Raw genomic sequence first — 22,495 nt, forward strand, 5'->3', positions numbered from 1 at the left:
AATGTTCTATTAAAAATATTTGTATAGGCTAATACAACAGCCACTATTGTGTGTGTGTGTGTGTGTGTGTGTGTGTGTGTGTGTGTGTGTGTGTGTGTGTGTGTGTGTGTGTGTGTGTGTGTGTGTGTGTGTGTGTGTGTGTGTGTGTGTGTGTGTGTGTGTGTGTCTCTACAATAATAAATAGGTATCGTATCAAGTAGGTAACTTTAGTACTTGGCGATAAATTGTAAACAGGGTTACGTTTTTTGATGGTTGCAAGCGTCTGTGTATTCATTCAACACATGAAAGTTACAGTGATGTCACCTGTCACCAAAAAACGTTCATGACTGATTTTTTTATATATAAAGTAACAGAATTACCCGCGTGTCTGTGTTATTTGAGTACGTAACGATAAATAATAATAATAAAAACAGTACATTTTAACAGCATCAATGACGAGAACACGACGACTTTTACACTTTTATTGTGAAAAACAGCCTCTTTCAGCCATTTTGAAAAGCTTTCTCACCAACTCCGGCTTCATGACATATTGCTGCCTGCAAAGTGCAAACAGCCAGTGGATGTTAGTAAACACATAGTTTGTCAAAAACGTGCTGCACATGAAGTGAAAATATTTCCCGAGTAGTGTACTTCTGCATATAACGGACTACCATAGCAAGTTCCCCCTGCTCTGTGTTCTCGGACGCTCGTGTTAACTTTCCCAGGGGTCTAGTTTGGACATAACTGTGGTCAGTCAACCTCTAACTGCACAGGAAGGTCGTCCCATGTCTTGACAGATCAGGGCTGGCTGAACTATATTTGTCTACCATAGGTAAGGTTTCATCACTGTTTTATTATTTTATGATACCACCATAAACATTCAGTAGACCGTATGTCATAACTAACTTAATGTTAAGTGATGCCTTCCAATCGCTGCTGTGTTTGAGAAGTAATGTGCTGCATCATGTACCTGTTTCAGGATGCACTATGTGGCGAGTGGCTCCCTGTCCTTCGGTTCTCTGGGCCTGCTCCGTCTGTTTGGGGCATCTTGGTCCTGGAGCCTTGCTGCAGGTCTGGGTGTTTACTTAGGAACAGGAGGCTGGCGGTACCTGTATGTGGTTGTTCGTACTGCTAAAAGGGACATCAAGTGAGTGACTGATATTTTGGATATCATACAAATTCTGCTTTCTAAAAAGTTAAAGTCACCATGAAATGCAAATTCTATTTTCTAAATGTATTAATCTTACTGTGATCTTTTCATCTGTGCATGTTTTTTTGTGTGTGTTTTTTTTTATGACTTTGTAATGTTTAAACGAAAGTTGCGATAGTTACTATTTTCTTCCCTATTGTTTCATAAATCCGAGTGAAACTGCTTCTCGAACAAGAAAAAATGTAGGGCGGGACCTTATTTTGTTTATCAGCAATTGATTGGATGGTTGTGGTGTGCTATTGGTGGATCTCATGTGAGTGACAGGTTATCTCACCCTTTCGCAAGTAAACACATCAGCAGAGAAGAGATGACCTGCAAGAGGGATGGGAAGTTATGTTGATTAAAGATGACACATTAATAAATAAATAAATAATGATGCATGGAGCACGGATAAATAATTTATTATAAATACTGCAGTATTTTTATTTATTTTTTAAAGTAGAATTGTCCATTTTGATTTCTTGGTGACAAAATGTCATAACTCCATTGAAATGACAGACTTCTTTCTGGTGGCTTTTGGCAGACTTCTCCAATCGTTTCATCTGCTTAAACTCCGCCTCTTACAACCGCCTCTTATTCCAACTTTAGGAAATAGTTTGCTCCAAAAAAATAGATTACTGTCATCATTCAAGGCCTTTTTACACCAAGAAAGATAACTATAATGATAACAATATTAGCATCCACACCAGCACACAATGGCATTGCATCACATCCTCAAGCTCAAAGGATAGATTCTGATTGGCTGTCAATGTTTTTATTGTTAATCAGCTGGATAAAATAATTCTGAAAGTGATTCCAACAATATTGTTTCTCTGTGCCGTTATTGTTATTGTGGTGTGGACTTTGCTATTCTTTTTTTATTTAGAACAATTTTTAGAACTGTAGGCTATCTTTATCGTGTCTACCAAATCAGTATGAAACCGGTTTTTTTTGTGAAACTTCGAAATTGAAAGGCGGCTTGAAATCAATGACTATTCACACACTCACCATTCACAATCCAAACAACATCTAATGGATAGTGTCAAGCCCTGTCCTAATTTTTTTATTTAATTTTTTTTTTAATAGCAATTTCACTCAGAAATACATCACATTGAAAGTAAAGTCTGTCGGAACGTCCGTACCATGCAACTGTTTGTTGTCAAATCTGACAAATCAAATCTTTCCTATCTCATTCCCGAATTTTCATTTGGTTACGAGACTCGTGAGAATGGCTGTCATGGGGCAGTCACGGTAGAAATATTTTAAGGGAAATAAAGTGTATTTTCTTTCTTATTTATGTAGTCTATTTTCAATGGTGTATGTTGTATGAAGCACAACTTACACAGAAGTCACTTTCAAACCAATGCGGCGACTCGCCGCCATTGTGGCAAACCAATGGTTCAGCAACCAACGGTACTTGTTGCAAAATTTTCATGGGGAAATACTTGGTCCTCACAATATTCCGAATCATGTTGACTCCTGTTGAAAATGACTGGATTTCGCGTGGCACATATTAAAGAATGATTTATCAAATGAGAGCTACAAAAGATTACAAAAAATTACTTAAGTGACTAATGCTTCACATATAATATTTTCAGCAGGTGTGAATAACTGATTATTCCTCTTCTTGTCCATCAGTGGGCTTTATGTGCTGCTGAGGGTCAAACTGGCGCTATGGCATCATATCCGTCACCGAAACACCATACCCTCCATCTTTGCACAAACCGTGGCTAAACACCCAGACAAGCCTGCGCTCGTGTATGAAGCCACTGGGGAAACGTGGACTTTCTGCCAGTTGGATCAGATCTCCAATGCTGTGGCCCATTGGGCACTGAGCCAGGGCTGGACCTCAGGAGATGTGGTGGCGCTCTTCATGGAGAGCCGGCCGCTCCAAGTGGCGCTCTGGCTTGGCCTGGCCAAAGTAGGTGTGGAGGCTGCGCTCATTAACTTCAACCTCCGAAAGGATTCGCTCCTGCACTGCGTGGGTGTGTCAGCATCCCGAGGGATGGTGTTTGGAGCAGAGCTAGCAGACGGTGAGTCGAAAACCTTCTATTTGACTCTTTGATCTGGACCATGCAACTAAATGCACGTGCCTCCCTGTGTGTATGTAGCCCTGTCAGAAGTGAGCTCTTCCTTGAGTGAGACCATGGTGCGGTTCAGCACGGGAGACCTCAGTCCAGACCAGATGGCCGCTCTGAAATGTCAGCCCATTGACTCCATTCTGGCATCTGCCCCTCGACACCCACCACCCTGCACTGTGTCCAAGGGCTTCAACGGTGAGATTCACAGTATTACAAAGGTTTACTTGTAGAGCAGAGGTGTCAAACACGCAGACCATGGGTCGGATACGGATCGTGGAGGAGTCTAAGGCCCTGTTTACTCCTGGTGCGTTTTGGACGATTACAAGTGGACGACGCTAAATACAGGTGTAAACGGGGTCTAAAATGTTTTGAGCTTGTCCACTTTCGAACACTTCCAGAGGTAGTCGAAAACACATTAGACCGGATTCCTTTCGTAGTGTAAACGTGTGGATGAATGTTTTCGAACAGCTGCAAAAGACGCCTACTCTCCGCCTACTGATCTGATGAGTAAACATTATAGGAAGCGCACAAGCCAGACGGGATTTAAACTTTGCCTTAAAACTTAAAAGTTGTGTCAGAACAGAAATGAAAGCTGATGCTCTCCGTATGGTTTTCTGTTTTCTCTGGTTGCGTTCATATGTAAATTGTGTGAGTTTATTTTTGTCCATTAGATCTAAAGATCTAGAAAAAAACGCCCATAGACCCTCCCCTCCAAGAAATCAGGAAAGAAGTGGTTGAAAGTGGATTAAAACACCAGGTGTAAAAAAGGATGTGTCTCCCTCGTCTACTTGTGATCCGATCGACCAAAATGCATCTTAATACCAGGTGTAAACAGGGCCTAAGTTGGCATGTGGACATTTTTTATTTATTTTATGGGTTTGGGCTGTTGTTATATGAGCACTGACATCATTGAGTATATCCCTAACTTTGCAAAAATCAAATAAAAAAATGCATTGAGAGAGTCCATGCATTCCCTTTATGTTGAACCACTGCACGTATCCAAGCAACACACAGTAGTTTAGTTAATGAATGACTGCATTTTTTAACAAATTGTTTAAGTGAATGATTCCATGACCCATTCATTAAGTGTAACCAATTAAAAATGGCCTTCATAAGCTGAAGTTTATTGTAGTCCAGCCCTCCAAAATTAAAATGAGTTTGACACCCCTGCTGTAGAGACTCATTTCGAGAGGTCTCTGATGGATGGCTCAAGTGGTATTATCAGTGTTTGTAATTTCACCTCACTTTGACTATCAGCGCACTGGAGTGTTACATTTATTTCACATCTTGTGCTTTTATGATCTCTGCTGCTGCAGTTTTGTAGCAAAACTTTGTGTTGTGGGCCATAATGGAAGTTTTTATGGAGGTAAGTTTAAAAAAAACTTCTAGACAATTGGTTTTGAGTCCATATGAAGGACAGGCTTTAGGGCAGATATTAGAATGATTTGTAAACCTTGTCTATCTGTTGATCCTGAGGGCTACTAGTTGTGTTTATTGTCAGTTATTAGTGTGTAAAGTATATTTTTCGTGTCCTCCCTAGGAATAAGAGTGTATTCCACTTCTCCTTGATTGTATTCATCCTCAGACTAGCCTATTCATTACAAATATGGTGGATTGACTATTACACAAGTCGTTATAAGAACGCTTCATATTGTGCTGCTGGCAGTGGGATTGGTTTATTTGTGTAATAGCCCTGAATCAGACACAACTTTGAGTAGCAAATTAATTCGATTTTTAGTCTCAGAGATATATTAGCTCAAATAGCTCTGGTTGTGATACTCTTGTGAAGTGATGGTGATTAATCAAGTGGTCTTCAGTTCTGTTAAAACCTCTTTTGATGATAAGAGAAGGTAATCTTTTTGAAGACAAGCGTGTGATTGAGAACGAGAAAGAAAGGGCAGAAAATATAGGTAAAGAAATATTTAGGAATGTCAGAATAATGTATTTTTTACTATGTTCAGCATAGCCAACTACTACGTTATGTAGTATGTATATTGTGCACTAGGAATGTTATCGTATCAAAATTTCAGTGGCTGATATTAATAATGAAATTTCGCAATTGTCAATACAATTTTCAATACTACAGCAAAAGCTAAAATGCTATTTATTTTATGCCAGTATGCTTTATTTAAAGGTGCATTGTGTAATATTTAGGGGGATCTGTTGACAGAAATGCAATATCATATACATAACTATGTTTTCAGTGGTGTATAAATACCTTACGTAATGAACCGTTATGTTTGTATAACCTTAGAATGAACCATTTCTATCTACATGCATACTGCGGGTCCCCGTACATTGAAATGCGCCGACATGTTTTTACAGTAGCCCTAAACGGATGTTGTTCTTCGTGCAAGGAAGCTAGCTAAAGTCAGCGAAAAAAACACTGACACAATAATGAATAAGTAACAATAATATTCGCAATAACATATAGTTTTACTGAATAATAAAGTAAACATAATTTCTTAATTTATCTTTGTAAAGAAACCTTTGTAAAGATTGCTTAACTGGCTACTCTCTGCTGTCTCATACGATGACATCTTTTCCTGCCCGCTACCGAAACCTTTGTTGGTTGCAATTCGTAACCTCACCACTAGAAGCCGCTAAAAATCACACACTGCACCTTTAAGGTTACTTAAATAAAGGTTACTTTATTTCAAGTTTTTCAGATATCTAATTGCAATTAACCAAATTATAAACATTAAGAAATTGAACAGGAACTACATAGTAATCAAAAAGATAAACTATCATTGAAATGTTTTCAAAAATGTATTTTTTTTTATATCTTATACTCACTAAGGCTGCATTTATTTGATCAAAATATAGTCAAAACAGTAATATTGTGAAATATTATTAAAATTGAAAATGATGGGTATGCTAGTTTGTGCTGTTTAATATTTTATGGTTTTATAATAGTTATTTGTAACATTATAAATGTCTTTGCTGTCACTTTTAATCAAATGAACGCATCCTTGCTGAATAATGCACTGCACACTAGACAGTTACCATTAAACTAGTAGTCCAAGCATCACCCATGTCACATCATGTTTTCCCTTTCTCATACAGATCGTTTGTTCTATATCTACACTTCTGGCACCACTGGACTCCCTAAAGCTGCTATAGTGGTGCACAGTCGGTAACCTGCTCGCAGCCACGTCACAATCTTACAGCTTTCCTTAGAAATGAAACAAGCTTTTATTAAACTACTTCTATTTCCTAGGTATTACAGGATTGCTGCTTTCGGGTACCATTCTTTTCGTATGCGGCCAGATGACATCATCTATGACTGTTTACCCCTCTACCACTCAGCAGGTGTGTTGTGCATATCACAGCCATGTTGCTCCTGACCTCATAGGCTCTATGTATTTCTATAAATAAGTTGTTAGATATTGTTGGTTTCAAATTAAACATACTGTTGCAGATTTCACAAATAGCTCAACATCTGTTGGATTTACTCATTGACAGGTAATATTATGGGTGTGGGCCAGTGTCTGATTCACGGTATAACTGTGGTGGTCAAGAAGAAGTTCTCAGCAAGTCGCTTCTGGGAAGACTGTATCAAACATAACTGCACTGTAAGTCACTTACATTTGGGTCATTAATGGCAAATAAGGGTACATTTGCACGACAACAGTGGACTAAAAATGGAAACGTTTTTCCTTTGCGTTTTTCACGTACAGACGACACCTTAGTCAAAACGATCCCCGATCACATGGATCATTATTCATGCCAGGCCATGTCACTTTGTAAAGAAACACTACGCACCTCTAGACTGAACACATAATACGCATGCGTTGTGACGTCACCATCCCAAATTCATAGTTTTTGTAGTTTACACAGAGATGATAGCGGTAACGTTTTCAAAAACTTACACTTTAAAACCCATTTTCAAATGTTTGCGTTTTCAGGCCCCCACAACACCGTTGTCAGGTAAATGAACAGCCAAAACGCATAAAAAGTTTGTGTAAATGCCCCCTAAGAATGCCCAAGATGAGGATCAATTGAAAATTTAACATTTGCATTAGTTTCATATGGTCTTTTAAAAGTCTATATACCATTTTCGACAAAAATTTGCTTTGAGTAATTCGTATTCCCTTACATCTGAGTGTACATAGTCTCATGTGGCCAGACCGTCAGACTAACTGCAGAAGATCTGGACACTATAGCAGCTTAACCGCCCATAACCGCCCAGAGGCCTTCTGATTGACATGAAAAGCAACCAATCACAGTTCGTTTTGTTCAGCATCATGTTTAGGGGCGTCAAAATGTAAAGTCAGTATCAATAATAGACCATAGATCATTCATTGAAGAACGTTGTGCAAACATCTGCTTGAAGCATATCTCTCCACTTTTTTTTTATGTCAACAAGCAGTTCGGGAGAACCGAACACAAGAATGAATTGGCCAGCTGCGATGTCAGCGTCTTTTCTTTCATGTTTACAGACATATGCTGCTAAATATCCGCTTCCATAATTGATGTGAGAAGGCGCACAACTAATAAAATTAGATCACTCCGGGGTCCTTCCAAGTTCTTGCAAAGGGTTGGCCAGGCTTGGAAAATAATACTCTTCCCATATCTGATATCTCCATTTACACTATGCACTTGGTGAAACAACCCAAGCTAGATGAAGTGACCCTGACAGGCTTAGGCTTAAAAGGAGGTAAAAACGGCGTGATTTGCAATGGACACCGACGGAATGATGATACAAGTTTTTGCTTTCCGCACCATATTTAAAGGTCTTAAAGCCCTAGTTGCAGCCTGGGGGAATGTAGAAATGATCACTGTTGTAATCGCTGTGGTTGGTACGTCATTCGTCACCGTCGCTTTTTCAATGATGTACGACTCCGCATTCCCAAGAAAATCCGATCTGTCCGCTTGCATGGCAGACGCAAATGCTCGTATGCGATTCATATCAGATTTATTTCCAATAATAAATGAGGCCTGACACTGATCTGACAATATTGGTATCCATGTGCTTTTTTCTTGCTTTACACGTTCATGGGTTATGTCTAATTATGTGCCACATGGGAGGAAAAAAATCTGAATTGGGACACTTGAACCATGTAATGTAAATGCGGCCTAAGTGCCTCAAGCAAAACTCTTGGACGTCTTTTAAAGAGTCCATGCTGTGAACTTCACATACTTTTGAAAATTTGAAAAGTTTAGTTGATCCTGATAAGCACTCATTGTCACAGTTGGAAACACAACAGCTTTCTCCTTCTACGAGGGTCAAGACGGCTTTAGTTCCAGGCGGACCGTTAAAGAACGTCTCCCGGAAATCCTGTAGAATTCAGCCAATCAGATGTTGACTTAGAAACTTCTGAAGTGTTTCCCATTTCATGTGCCATATGCATCAGATGTTCATTAAAATAGATTTTAATGTTTAATGTCAGGTTTGTATAAGTCATTGTTTATATGAAGTGCATTTTAACCCTTTCCCCGCCAATGTTTTTTTTTAAGTTGCGAGCCAGCGCCAGCATTTTTGTTTGCTTTCACAAAAGTTTCATGGCCCTCAGAATATCTTTCAGAAAATGTATCCGTATAACAGTGAAAACATGGATTGCCGGATAATTCTGTCAATGCCGGTGAACTGTTGTGTCATAAATGACGGTAAATTCTGTCAATGCCGGGGAAAGAGTTAATGCACATTTAAATAAATGTATATATCCCGGAGCATAATGTCACTTACAAGCATCTTTAATGATTCAGTGTTATGAGTGAATAAATTCACAAATAAATACAAGAGTGTGTCGTTCTTACTCTCACAACAGTCCGTTTTTTCCCTCTCTTCCAGGTTGTGCAGTACATAGGCGAGATTTGCCGTTACTTGCTGTCCCAGCCTGTGCGGCCCACGGAGCGACAGCACCGGGTGCGTTTGGCTGTGGGGAACGGGCTGCGGCCGAGCGTGTGGGAGGCGTTCGTGGAGCGCTTTGGAGTAAAACAGATTGGCGAGTTCTATGGAGCCACCGAGTGCAACTGCAGCATTGCCAATATGGACGGCAAGGTCAGATATCAGTGTTGTTCTGAGAACGTTAAATATTGAACTGATTTATGAATTTTGTCAGTTGCAACAGTTAAACGAATGGTTAAAAACTCACTCTCAACACGGCAGGTTGGATCTTGTGGGTTTAACAGTCGCATTCTTCCTAATGTGTACCCCATCCGACTGGTGAAAGTGAACGAGGAAACCATGGAGCTGGTTCGAGACAAGCAGGGACTGTGTGTGTCTTGCCGACCTGGTGCGTTCAGAGCCGAAAACTCTTGTTTGATTTATATGCTGAACATGTCGTCATGCAGTAGGTTTTACATCAATTTTAGATCTGGTCTAAGTCTAATATTTGGTGGCCTCAATATGTATTTGGACACTTTAAAATCTATGAATATCATTGCATTACATAAAATATCACAGCAAATGGCATGCATTTTAAATAGAGATAGCTCACGCACACTTATCAAGTAAAAAGTTGTTGGCATTTTACTGCAATAAACTGTACCAATTAATTTAAATGAATTAATAGTCATTCTCCTCTCAGAGATGTCTTTTGTGCCCGTATCGTTGGTTTTTCTCTTCATGTTTTGTCTTCCACTGACAGGAGAGCCTGGGCTGTTGGTGGGGAGAATTAATCAGCAGGATCCTCTGCGTCGGTTTGATGGATACGCTAGTCAGGATGCCACCAGGAAGAAGATCGCCTACAATGTGTTCAGGAAAAATGACTCTGCTTATCTGTCAGGTGCACCTTTTATACAATGCAAAGAAGTGGCAGTGTCTAATATTTTCTAACAGCGTGGATGTAAATATTATGGATGGTTTTAGACTGCAAGACAAAACTCACAAAAGCAAACACAATATAACATTCACTACTCAGTCAATTTATTTTCTTGATATGGTGTCTCTCAGGTGATGTTTTAGTTATGGATGAGCTTGGATACATGTACTTCCGGGACCGGAGTGGTGACACGTTTCGTTGGAAAGGTGAGAACGTCTCCACCACTGAAGTGGAAGGAACACTGAGCACCCTGTTGGGACAGATTGATGTAGCAGTGTTTGGAGTAAACGTACCAGGTAAGACAGACAAAGCAGCTTTTGTCCTAAATTTCCAATGACCCATAATTCCAAAGTCTAATCATCTGGTGTCCCCATATACACATGTAAACGTGTGTGTGTTTGTATAGGTGTGGAGGGAAAAGCTGGAATGGCTGCCATCGCTGACTCAACCGGAAGCTTTAACTGTAATTCTTTCCTGAGAGAAGTTCAGCAAGCTCTTCCTCCATACGCACGGCCAATATTTCTACGCATCTCCCCATGTGTAGATACCACAGGTGAGGAAAGATCCCCAAAACTCATTCTGCCTGGATTGGGTGATATATTGAGTATTTTGCCATATATGCACTGTAGTTTTTCTAGAGATGTAAAGCTAAGCAACTTTGTGAATATCACAATGATTAACTCCTTCCGGACAGAGTAACTCCATTGACGGAATTTTACGGCTTTCCATGTTTCCACTGTTATACGGTAAGGGGCGCATATTACGCATTTTCTGAAAGAGAACAGAATCTCCGGATCAAAACAGGCAAAAAAGGAGCAGGAACAATCGATAAAAGCATTGCTTATGCATGTTGTAGATTTTGACGATTTTCTCAAAATGTTGCTTTTTTTTATGAAACTTGCCCACAAGTGTTGATAAAAAGGAATCCATGATATTTTTTTATTTTTTTTTAAGCAGAGGCTATGTTCTTTCTTCTGATATATTGCAGATATTTATACAAAAAAATATTCTGGAGGCCATTGGTGGTGGCTGGCAATTTATTTATTTTTTAAATGCTGGCGGGGAAAGGGTTAATGTATGAATGCTTCGGTTAGACTTTATTTTAAGGTGTCATTGCTACAGTGAAATCATACATTTAAGTACTGTGTAATATTAATTAACTACATCTATTTACTATATAATTGGGGTTAGGGTTTGGTTTAGGGTTAGCTGCTTGTAATTACACATAATTTACTGTTATTACTAATTACAGGTAACCTATATAACAAGGACACTGTCAAATAAAGTGATACTGAGGCTTGTTTCTGCCCCGGAATTAAAAATAAATAAGGTCACTGTGACTTTTTATCTTACAATTTATCTCAATGTGGGACTCTTTTTCTCACATTTGTGAGTTATCTCATAACTCTGGACTCTTTTTCCCACATTTGTGAGTTATTACCTTATAATTTAGGACTCTTTTTCTCACATTTGTGAGTTATCTCATAATTTGGGACTCTTTATGAGTTATCTCATAATTCTGACTCTTTTTCTCAAATTTGTGAGTTATCTCATAACTCTGGACTCTTTTTCCCACATTTGTGAGCTATCTCAATTCTGACTCTCACATTTGAGAGTTATCTCATAATTCAGGACTTTTTAATTTTGACTATTTCTCGCAATTTTGAGATATAAACTTTTGATTCTGAGAAAAAAAAAGTCAGAATTGCTAGGTAAATAGTTGCAATTCGTTTTTTTTTTTATTACAGTGTTGGAAACAAGTGCACAGTGTTGCACTTGCAAACATAATGTTAGAGTTGATTTACGTGAATCAGTTTAAACTGTGCGTTTCAAAGAATTTGAAGAACTGATTTAGTAATTTGTTTGCAGCGTCAATCAAATGTGTTCACTGAAATTTAAAATGTTTTAATAAAAATGTTATTATTTTTGTTAATTACAATGTTTTGCCATTGATGAGCATGAAATAAATGATTAAATATAATTGTGCATTGTGTTTATTCTTATTCATTGTGATTTCTAGTGATTCTTTTTTTTTTTACATTTTGAATCTAACTGGCCACAATAGCCATATGATGGTTAATCTGGTTGATAAAGGCCCATTGTTTTTCTCAAATATTTCAAAAATGGTGTGTATGCTGTGAATTGATTTCCTACTCTTACCCTTTCACAGGAACATTTAAAATTCAAAAGACCAGACTGCAGAGGGAAGGATACGATCCACGGCTCACAACTGACCAGATCTACTTTCTGAACTCCAGAGCAGGCCGTTACGAGCTTGTGAACGAGGAGCTGTACAGTGCTTTTGAAGAAGGCAGGATATCCCTTTGAGACGAAGAAGAGAAGGTAGCCTGAACCTACCTGGTCATCTTCTAACATGACCGTACGCAGTGTTAGCGCAATACTGCGACAGAAACCACTCAGATTAGTTCTGCTAGCATGTAGACACTTCTTTTGCATTTACATTCTTCATATTTATAGCATTGCATTTGAAGAGGTTTCTTCGATTTGGTAGCCTACTAGAAAGCACAAGCTGTATCTTGGCAATGACAAACTAATGATCTAATATGCAATAGATGGGACAGTAAGATTGAATTATTCTTTTAATGTGTTATTCTTAGTTGATGATGTGCACAGGTGACAAAATACATGTGCACTCCCAATTTAACAACCAAAACAACAACACAAAGCCAACTGGATGAAAGATGAAACTCCACTAGGATGTCTGGCTTTGACATTAGACTTATCCCACTACAAACCAGCAAGTTAAATGCATTTTGAGCCTGAATGATGATGATTAGTGTACATTAACGAAATTGAGAGTTTTACTACTTAAACATTGTTAAAATTGCCTAACTCCAAAGTGACTTTTAGAGAGCTGAAAGGCTTTGTAAACAGCCACAATAAAGTGCCTTAGATTTTACCTCCTCAAGCTTTACTCATGTGTGATATGACAAGATGAATGGCCTGACACAGATACATGAACAAAGACGTTTTGAAAAACTAAAACAGTGTAATTACATGAATCTATGGCAATCTAAATTAATAAATAAACATTTTTACTGCATTTTACTTCTCTTTTCTGATTCTAATGACCTGACATCGACATTTATTTTTGTTTGAAATTTCACAAAGAAAGGAAATGGTCATATTTAAATAAAAAATAAAATTGCTCATTTAAAATGAAAAAGAAGAAAAAGAAGAAATACAAAAATATGTTGAAGTAATATAATTCTATTGGGCTGTCACAATATCAGGTTTCCACTACACGCCTCATTTCTGATTTTAATGTCCTGACATCAATCTTTAATCTTTGTTGTATGGGTTATATGTAAATAATGTTTATTATTAGGCCTGTCACAATGTCAGATTTTTTTTGTGGCCAAACTCACAATAACAATAGATATCTATAGAAATTTGGTTTGCTATCACACTCAAAATATGAGACTAGGGAGGCGGAGACTAACTGTCCAAATAAAGCGCAAAAAACTAATTTAATGGCATTTCCTGCAGACTGGGGTTTCTAACACCCCCTCTTTTTACCAAATCCCAAAAACTCCCACAGTGGCGAGTGAACCTTTTTTCCGGGTGAGGGTAGACAGTGGCCCTGTTTACACCTGGTATTAAGAAGCAATTTGGTTGAATGGATCACAAATAGACGAGGAAGACACATACTCGTTTACACCTGATGTTTTAATCAGTCTCTTTTGTCCACTTTCAGCCACTTCTGCCTTGATTTCTACAAGGGGAGGGTCTATGGGCATGTAAATGTAAATGTATGGGCTTTTTTAGATCTTTCGATATAATGGACAAAATAACCTCATGCAATTTACATATGATCTGTGAGTGTGTGTTAGAAATCAAGAATGATGAGAGAACATTGTGCTCGGTGCATTTTTCATTTTCAAACAAAACTTGTGTCTTCAGCCGACAAAGTTTAAATCCCGTCTGGCTAGCGCACTTCCCAGAATGTTTACTCATCAGGTCAGTAGGTGGAGAGAAGACGGTCTTTTCTCGGCTGTTCGAACGCTTTCGACCACATGAGCGTTTACACTACGAAAGCAATCCGATCGAATGCGTTTTTGACTACCTCTGGAACTGTTCGAAAGTGGACAAGCTGAAAGCATTTTAGACCCCGTTTACACCTGTATTTAGCGTCGTCCACTTGTGATCCGATCGATCAAACGCGGCATCTTAATAACAGATGTAAACAGAGCCTGTCTCTCTTCTATATCTATCAACTCCTCCAACAAGATTTTGAGTGGCAGTAGTACATACACACTATGTCACCATTGTTGTCTTCTTTTTTCCATTTTATGATTGGTGGAAACCAGTGATAAGGTGCAATACCTCCACACACTATGATGCAGTGTCAACCGCTGGTGTTGGATTACAATATTATCATATTTTCTTTTGATTTCAGGAAAATGTGACCTATGCGTTTTATGACAGTTTTGGGGAGATTCACCTTGTTGTTCAGGTTTTTAAAATCCAAAACAAGTGAAACTGGAGGTTATTTCCATAGCTGACCCGCACACAGCACATGTACTGTAACATGAGAGATGAGAGTTGAGATGTGGAGAGAGAAATGCTGAGAGGGACCTTCTTCACATCAGTCTGTCTTAATAGAGATCCAAGCTGGCAACACTTTCAGTGGGTGTTCCTTACAGGCACTGCAGAAGTATGGGAATGCTCTCGGAGTGATGATGTCCATGTAGGTGAATAATGGCGTCCTCTCTCGTGGGTCGTAGAAAGTCACCCTGGACCTGTTCATGTCCAGAATGACTCTCACCACCTGCGGCTCCTGAGTCATAGTGAGAGGGGACCATGGGGCAGTACAGGCTTTATACTCTCCGTTTCGTAGCCTAATGGTCCAGAATCCCTCTGCGGGGGTCAACACGTGCTTTCCCTTTCGGCTGATGGATGCGCTTGCAACTCCAATGACCCAGTAGGTGTTGTTTTTGACCTCCACGTCCCAGCTGTATCGTCCGGAGCTGAAGCTCTCATGGGCCAGCACCTCTGCGCCGACATTGAAACGCTCAGGGTTTTCTGGGAGTTTAAACGTCTGGGAACAGCACTGTAATGTTGTCAGATCCTCTGACAGGAGGAAGCAGCTTGCCGCGGTGTTCGGATCAAGGGTCACTGGAGCTGCAGCGAAGCAATTGTTTGAAAGGTGAAATGCTAATGTCGCTGAGTAAGCAAAAATTCTTTAAAGCAAGAGACTCTAGGTGAAAAAAATATAAATAATAGATGTCACCATACTTCCCCAGTTGACTGATTTACAATAAGAATTAATGAAAAGATGGATTACATTTTAGGAAATGTTAAATCAGGCAAATGATATATGAAAAAAAAACTTTTGTAAAAAACCTTCAGAATATAGAAAGGAATAAATCTGTAAAGTTTGGTGTGTGTAAGTGCTGCTGAGATTTCTGGTTCAGTGCAGGAGAAAACGGCCTTTAAAGATATGTTGTGTAATTGAAATCTAGAGACGCAAATATATAAAGTGTACTAAAAAATTTTGGGTTTCTTTCCACTAGTCTGAAAAGACAGACTCTCAAAATTAACCAGTGCATGAAAAAGTAATATTCTTTAATTAATCATTTTATTGCATTGTAACGTTTTTGTTATTATTTTCATGACAATTAAACCACTTTCCCATTTTTCTATTAAAATCATCATGAATTTAACAATTGTTTTAACAACAAACATTTTACTATTTAGCTGTGCTTTTATACATTTATTTACTGCATTACAGTAATATGAATGAGATTTTTTTTTTGACATTATAATAGGCATGGGGGGGGAAATGCATTATAATAGGCATGGGATTTAGTCTTGGGGGGGGAAATTCTTGTCTTTTTTTGTTTGTTTGTTTTCTTTTTTGGTTAAATGTGATTAAAGATTTCTTGACACTGATTAAAAATTGACAAGTAAGTAAATAAGAAAAAAAACATACAGAGCCCTTAAAGGGACATGGTGATATGGTCAATTTGCGTTCCCCGATAAAGTTTGTGTTCCTTTAGGGACATGCATGTACAGAATATACTCACTATATTGAATGATTTCCTTCATTCTCTCCCAGACTTTAAACTTTAATGAGCCCAGGTGTTTGGCAATATCGAGCAGTGAACCTCTTATCATCTCTGGATCCTGGGGAACCCGCCAGGTTCTGTCAATAAAAGAATACAGAGTTATTCTGGGTCTAGGTCACAGAGCAAATTATACTTACAGATGGAAAAGTTTAAATGAAATTGATAACTGAGAAAGGATTTGTACCTCTTTATAGTGTCCTTATAATTCTAGATGAAATAAAAAGAAAAGCATATTACAAAAAGTGAATTGTATGTGTGTTTCTCATTCCTTTACGAATGTTCACCTTGAGGAATGGTATATCCTGAGATCTCATCTCTTGTTCAATGATTCTTATAGTGTTGCTAAGTGAAGTGATGTCATTCTCCAAATCTTCCATCTTATCATTCATCATCTGCCTCTTCTGATCCTTCTCTTGCTTGAGCATGGAAAGCCTGGATGCTTCCTCATCTCGCAGAAACTGGTGCAGCACCTCAAACTCCTCTCGTATCTGCCTCTCTGTGTTCTCGGCCTGACTCTGTAATGAGAAGGTTATCATTTACTTTTTCTGAAGTGGAGAATTCAATCTCCTTCTATAATTGTTCGCCTGCATGCTTAAAGCAAATTCAATGTGAAAATACCTTAATATGCTCTATTGTTTGCTCACAAGTGAGTTTTGCTTTTCGGAAGAGCTTCAGCTTTTCCTGAAGTGGTTTCAAAGCATTTTTAAGTTCTTCCTATAAAGAGTGAATAAAACGATAACACAGAAAGAATTAGTAATTACTAGATGTGCCCATATTTAAACACACCTGATCATTTATTCATTTAGAGAGGCCCAAACTTTTTTGAACTTAAAACAATGGCAGAATTAAAGAAGAATGGGCCCTTTTGTCAGCCTGTGACACATTATTGCCGTAACTTCTAATCTATAGAACTTTTTAATTATTTAATGTACATTTATAACATTAAACTGTTACTTTAGCATCATATGGAAATGCAACATTGGAGAGGTTTACCCTGTCTAAAGACGTTTACCCTGTTATAGTTTACTTCTGTTTTCCAAACCTGGAAGTGTGAACAGAGTTAATAGTCCTGACCAAGGATGAATTATAGCCCAGACCAATGGGACTAGAATTATGAGAAGCTACAGTTTTCAAGCATAATTTTGAGATATAAAGTTGCAATTATCCAACCATCCATTCAAAACACCCTTGATGGATTGCCAGTCCCATCCTAGTACTAACTAAGTGTACGTTTAGACCACAAAGATGTACTAAAAATGGAAAAGTGTTTTCTTTGTACAGATGACAACATTATTAAAAACCATCCCCATTCACACAGATCCACAAAAACGTTGTATTATACGCACATACGCATTCTTTTACAGTTTTTAGTTGAAAACGGTGTTGTGTAAACGACCCCTATGTCAAACCTTGCTTAGCTTCCAAAATCTGGTGTGCCCATGGTTTTGCAGGGTGCAAAAGGGAATGGGGTTTTGACATCAAAACAAGATGTTGTGGGGGTCAAAGAAAGCAGTCTACCCATAACATGAAGCTTTACCTGTTAATAAGAAGATACATTTCTAGCACTGACTGATTTAAAATTATAACCGTAACCCTGAAATGGGTCATACAACATTACCTGAGCACTGAGCAGCAGAACTAAATACGCTATAAAACCGCACTCATTCAGGGATATGCATTTATTGAATTGATGAACAACATTATGTGTTTAAAATGCATATACACAGTATAGTTGAATGATAACATTTGGCCTCTTTGATGCTGTTAAACTGAATGTATGAAGCAAACTGCTCCCCATCTCTCTGACCCCCCTAAAGGCCATTGTGTAATTCACATCCTGGTTGTATGGACATAAGAAAAGGTGCAATTATAAGAAACAAAATAAAAAATCCAAACATTACAAGTAGAAACTGAAGAATGTGAAGTTGCAATAATTGAAGAAAGTGAATACAATAAGTGAAACCAGATATCATAATATCTTGCTTTCCTTTACGTGTGGGGTGATAAAAGGGTCCTAATACGTGACCTTAAAAGATTTTTAGATTATTTTGAGGAGATATGAGTGTATACTTTCATCAACTCTAAACTGAGCACATGGGCATCTGGTTTCAGTCCTACCAGGAGGCCTCATCCCTAGCATGAACTTACCACTATTAATAGTCTGATAATGAACCCAGCCAAGAATCCATAAATAACTATTTCTGAGGTCCTAAAGAGAAAGGACGGTTGTCCAAATGGTTATTCTCTTTTTGGTTTCCCCTCCTGTCCTTGAATTGACAGTGCAGTTGTTGAAGATTTACATTGGAATCAACATTGTCTGAAAAACAAATGTCAAACATAGATGCAGACGACCATGAATCTGTATGTAGACATACCTTACAGTCGTGTGAAGCTTCATTTAAGGGATATAACCTGTGACCCTGGTGGTTGGCTGACGACTTGCATTTGCAACAAGTGGGTTCCAGATCCTCCAAACAAAAAAGCGTCAAGGTCTCTCCATGCTCCTTGCATGCAAGAGGGTTGTTTTTGCAGCGCTCCAGAAAGCCCTCGCAGGTCTTCTCAAGCATGGTGTTGACTATGAGCTCCCCCAGAGATGATGGCTGACAGCAAAGCGGGCATTCGCAAGATCCTCCTCCATTCCACAGGTTCTCAAGGCAAAGTTTGCAAAAGCGATGTCTGCAAAACAGCACTACGGGCTTTTGCAGGATATTTCCACAGATGGGGCACGACAGGTCATCTGCAAGATATGATTGCATGGTGGCCATTGCTCCTTTGAGCCCTTCATTGCCCAGTTGGGTGACAAGGGGGTGCTATGCCTCCCCTCCCACATAAGATTGCCCTTGGGAGATATGTCTTCTGATTGGCTCCAGTATTCACTCAGAATATACATCACCGAGTGAGATCTAGGCTGGCACATGATATCTTCTGATAAATGCCTGAACATCACATTATGTAACATTAAGCGCCTGGAGATAGTGGCACTGATTTGACCCTGGCACTGACGCAAGAGGAAATATGTTAAGATTTTCTCATTCCATTCGAGAAGATGTGTGCCTCCTCTTAAAAATAAAATTAAAAGGCAGGATAAATAAACAGAAAACTGTCCAGAAGCTTGGACTATGGAAGCGACCTTAGAACATTTTTAATTCAGTACTGTGAAAAAGTTTATGCCCCCGTCTGATTATCTGTATTTTTACATATTTTACACGGAATGTCTTCAGATATTTAACCAAGACCCTTCCAGGAGCCTTCATGAACAACAACACATTGAGATAAATCTTTCATGCATTCATTAAAGAAAGCACTATTCGTTCAACACTATTTTATGTTAATGCTGCTAATGGAGGTAACCAATATCTGGTTGCATCCACATTAGCAGCAATAACTGCAACCAAATGTTTCCTGTAGTTATTTATATGGAGGAATCTTGGCCCACTCCTCCTTGCAGAATTGCTTCAGCTCAGTGTTCAAGCATGAGCTGTGTGTTTCAGATCCTACCACAGCATTTCATTAGGGTTTAGGTCCGGACTGTGACTAGACCATCTCAAAAGTTTTAGGGATCATTGTTTTGAAGCACGACCCGGCTGGGCTTCAGCGTTAGTTTACAGACAGACAGCTTTATTTTCCTGGAAAATTATCATAAGTCATAGTTTTTTGCAGTTCTTTCTGGCCAAGATGTTTAGCTCCTGATGCCTCCCAAACTATCACACAACTACCATCGTTTTTTGACTGGCAATTTTTATAAAAAGCAGAGGCTTGAAGATCTTTAGAATGTGCTCTAGGGTTCTTTGTGACTAAGAGATGAACTTGTCCAAGTCATGTGGATAATATGACTCTGATTGTGCTTTAGTGGAGCCTTTAAAGACTTATGGTACGTTTACACAACTACGATGTACTAAAAACGGAAACGTTTTTCTTTGCTTTTTTCACATACAGATGACAGCTTTGTCAAAATGATCCCTGTTCATGCAGATCCACGAAAACGACTAAAAATGCTGTATTATTCATGCCAGGCCAGTAGTTGGGGATGTCACTTTGTAAAAAAAACACTATGTGCCTATAGACTGAACATGTAAAGCGCATAAACAATATCGTTTTCAAAAAATTTCACTTTGAAACCCGTTTTCAGGCCCCCAAAACACTGCTGTCGTGTAAATTAACAGCCAAAACGCATAGAGAGTTTTCCATTTTTAGTTGAAAACAGTGTTGTGTAAACGGCCCCTTAGAAATGGCTTTGTAACTTTTTCACCATCTATATACTCCTACAATCCATAATGAAATCTGACCATATACAATGTTAATGTGCACAAACTCAGAAATTCAAACAAGGGGCAAAGACTTTTTCATAGAACTGTATTTACCAGTAAAATATGTATAAAGACAGTCCCTTCAGACAATGTAATACGATTGCTGGTGGTTGTTGTTGACATACTGAGAGGAATGGGCTGAAGGCGTCCTACATTTATTTAGCTAATTAAAAGATCAGGTTACACAAGATAATTCATTTTGATTACTGGTTATTTTCATGCATTGCTCTGCAGGGTAAGCTTGAATATAATGCAGGTTTTATTATATCTCTGTCATTGAGCTGTACTGTATTTAATACCTTTATTCTTTGCTCCCTGCACTTTCTGAGATGGGATCCAGTGGCCTCTTTTCTGCAGAAGGGACACTGCGTCTCCCAAAACTGCTGACAGCAAATTTCACAGAAGCTGCACCCGCATGAAATACAGCAGAGGACCACTGGAACGCTGAACACCTCCCCACACGCTGAACAACAAGGGTCTTCCTCTAAGAGCAGTGAATTAACCTCCATTTATCTCTAGATATGAGCTGAACTGGTTGTGTCCTCAGTCCTAACCGATATAGATAAAAATACCGCTGCTCATAACGTGTCCCCCATTCTCCAGACACTTGACCTTTAGACTTGACTTCTGTATGTAAACGATCGCTATACTGAAAACATGTGACATGCAGAAGCTGTTTGTATATTGAGATCTGATGTAAAAACAGCATTCGTTGTTATTAATAATTTCGATTATGATGTGCTTTGGGAGCACATTTGTTGTAGACCTCAGAGCAACAACTTGATGGACAATATATTAAACATCATCATGCTGAGTCATGAGCTCAATTTGTGTACCCCCTGTTGAGAAGATGAGCATGTTTGTATGAATTCTGAGAATGCAGAATTCATTCAGCAATACAGAAGACAGGCACTTTGCCATGCTGCTCACATATTCTTTGAAGAGCTGCAGATAAATAGAGGACAGCCTTGAGAGTTTTGTTTGTCTTCCAGAACTGTGAAAAACAAGATTTGTAAAAACCGCACTAACATTAGAGGCGCTGGGACACTGAAAACCTCTCTTCCCATTTCCTTACCATCTTTCTAGGCACTTGTGGGAAAAAAAATGCTGTAGTACAATATACTTTTTTTTGCCCTCTAAATTTGGTTGAAATTCTAATGTGAACACACCTTTAGGACCAGGTTCACTAAGAGCTTGCGCCAGCGCAAACCCCTTTTTTGGCATTAAAAAACTACTGTCTGGATTTACTAAAGACAGTTATTTTTGCGGCTGACCTTATTGCATATGCAGTAAAAGTTTCCCTTTCAGATACAACATTTATGGGAGGAGGGTATTTAAATAAGGGTACGTTTACACGACAATGATAAAACTAATAAATACTACAATGATAAATACTAAAAACAGGAACGTTTTTCCTTTGCATTTTTCGCGTACAGACGACACCATTGTCAAAACGTTCCCGTTCACACGGATCTGCGAAAACGACTAAAAACGCTGTATTCTGCTGCCAGGCCAGTAGTTGGCGATGTCACTCTAATTAAACATTACATGCCTATAGACTGAACACGTAATACTCATGCACATGACATCGTTTTCATAAATTCACATTTTTGTAGTTTACACGTAGAAGATTATTGTACTGTTTTTACTGTTTGATACTTTTATACCTATTTGATTTCAGACAGACTTCTGAGGCAGTGTATTAGTTTAATGATCTACATCAAAATAGAGTGAGCTTTGGTGATAACTAAGCAAATATGTAATTACTACAATAGTTGGTTCTTGCTGAAGCTCAAACATCCTGCGTAACACGAGAATGAACCTCATTGGTCAACGGAGGAACAAAAAGTTTCATTAAAAATATCTTCATTTGTGTTCATAAGATGAACGAAAGTCTTACAGGTTTGGAACGACACGAGGTTGAGTAAATTATGACAGAATTTTTATTTTTAGGTGAAGTAACCCTTTAACGGTAGTTCTGAAGTGCATCACGCGAGCCAACTCACCACACATAATGACACGCAATATATGTTTTGATAAAAAAAAAAAGTGATTCAATTATATTTCAACATAAACACAT

At 38.6% G+C, this 22,495-nt stretch overlaps 2 protein-coding genes across 3 annotated transcripts; one reads left to right on the top strand and one right to left on the bottom strand.

The window, feature by feature from the left end:
* The first annotated feature begins 493 nt into the window (after positions 1 to 493).
* On the top strand, positions 494 to 13,080 carry slc27a1a (solute carrier family 27 member 1a). 2 transcript variants are annotated; one of them, XM_082138397.1, is made up of 13 exons: positions 494 to 811; positions 959 to 1,126; positions 2,807 to 3,201; positions 3,280 to 3,444; positions 6,316 to 6,385; positions 6,470 to 6,561; positions 6,715 to 6,824; positions 9,044 to 9,253; positions 9,362 to 9,488; positions 9,843 to 9,980; positions 10,148 to 10,312; positions 10,423 to 10,569; positions 10,711 to 12,168. In XM_082138397.1, the coding sequence occupies exons 2-13, from the start codon at positions 960 to 962 to the stop codon at positions 10,713 to 10,715; spliced, it is 1,791 nt and encodes a 596-aa protein (XP_081994523.1). In that variant the 5' UTR covers positions 494 to 811; position 959; the 3' UTR covers positions 10,716 to 12,168. The 2 variants fall into 2 exon arrangements, with proteins under 2 accessions (XP_081994523.1, XP_081994522.1); XM_082138396.1 differs by lacking the exon at positions 10,711 to 12,168 and adding an exon at positions 12,187 to 13,080 and having other exon boundaries at positions 495 to 811.
* A 140-nt stretch (positions 13,081 to 13,220) lies between these two features.
* Positions 13,221 to 21,282, bottom strand: trim35-13 (tripartite motif containing 35-13). Its single transcript, XM_082138604.1, is given in 8 exon segments — positions 13,221 to 15,161; positions 16,067 to 16,185; positions 16,293 to 16,315; positions 16,393 to 16,623; positions 16,727 to 16,822; positions 18,484 to 18,920; positions 18,923 to 19,106; positions 20,715 to 21,282. Coding segments are annotated over 8 exon segments (1,836 nt in total). The 5' UTR covers positions 20,925 to 21,282; the 3' UTR covers positions 13,221 to 14,625.
* Positions 21,283 to 22,495: the final 1,213 nt, after the last annotated feature.

The sequence above is a fragment of the Leuciscus leuciscus genome, assembly GCF_965113295.1.
Source record: "Leuciscus leuciscus genome assembly, chromosome: 1".
Lineage (NCBI taxonomy): Eukaryota > Metazoa > Chordata > Actinopteri > Cypriniformes > Leuciscidae > Leuciscus > Leuciscus leuciscus.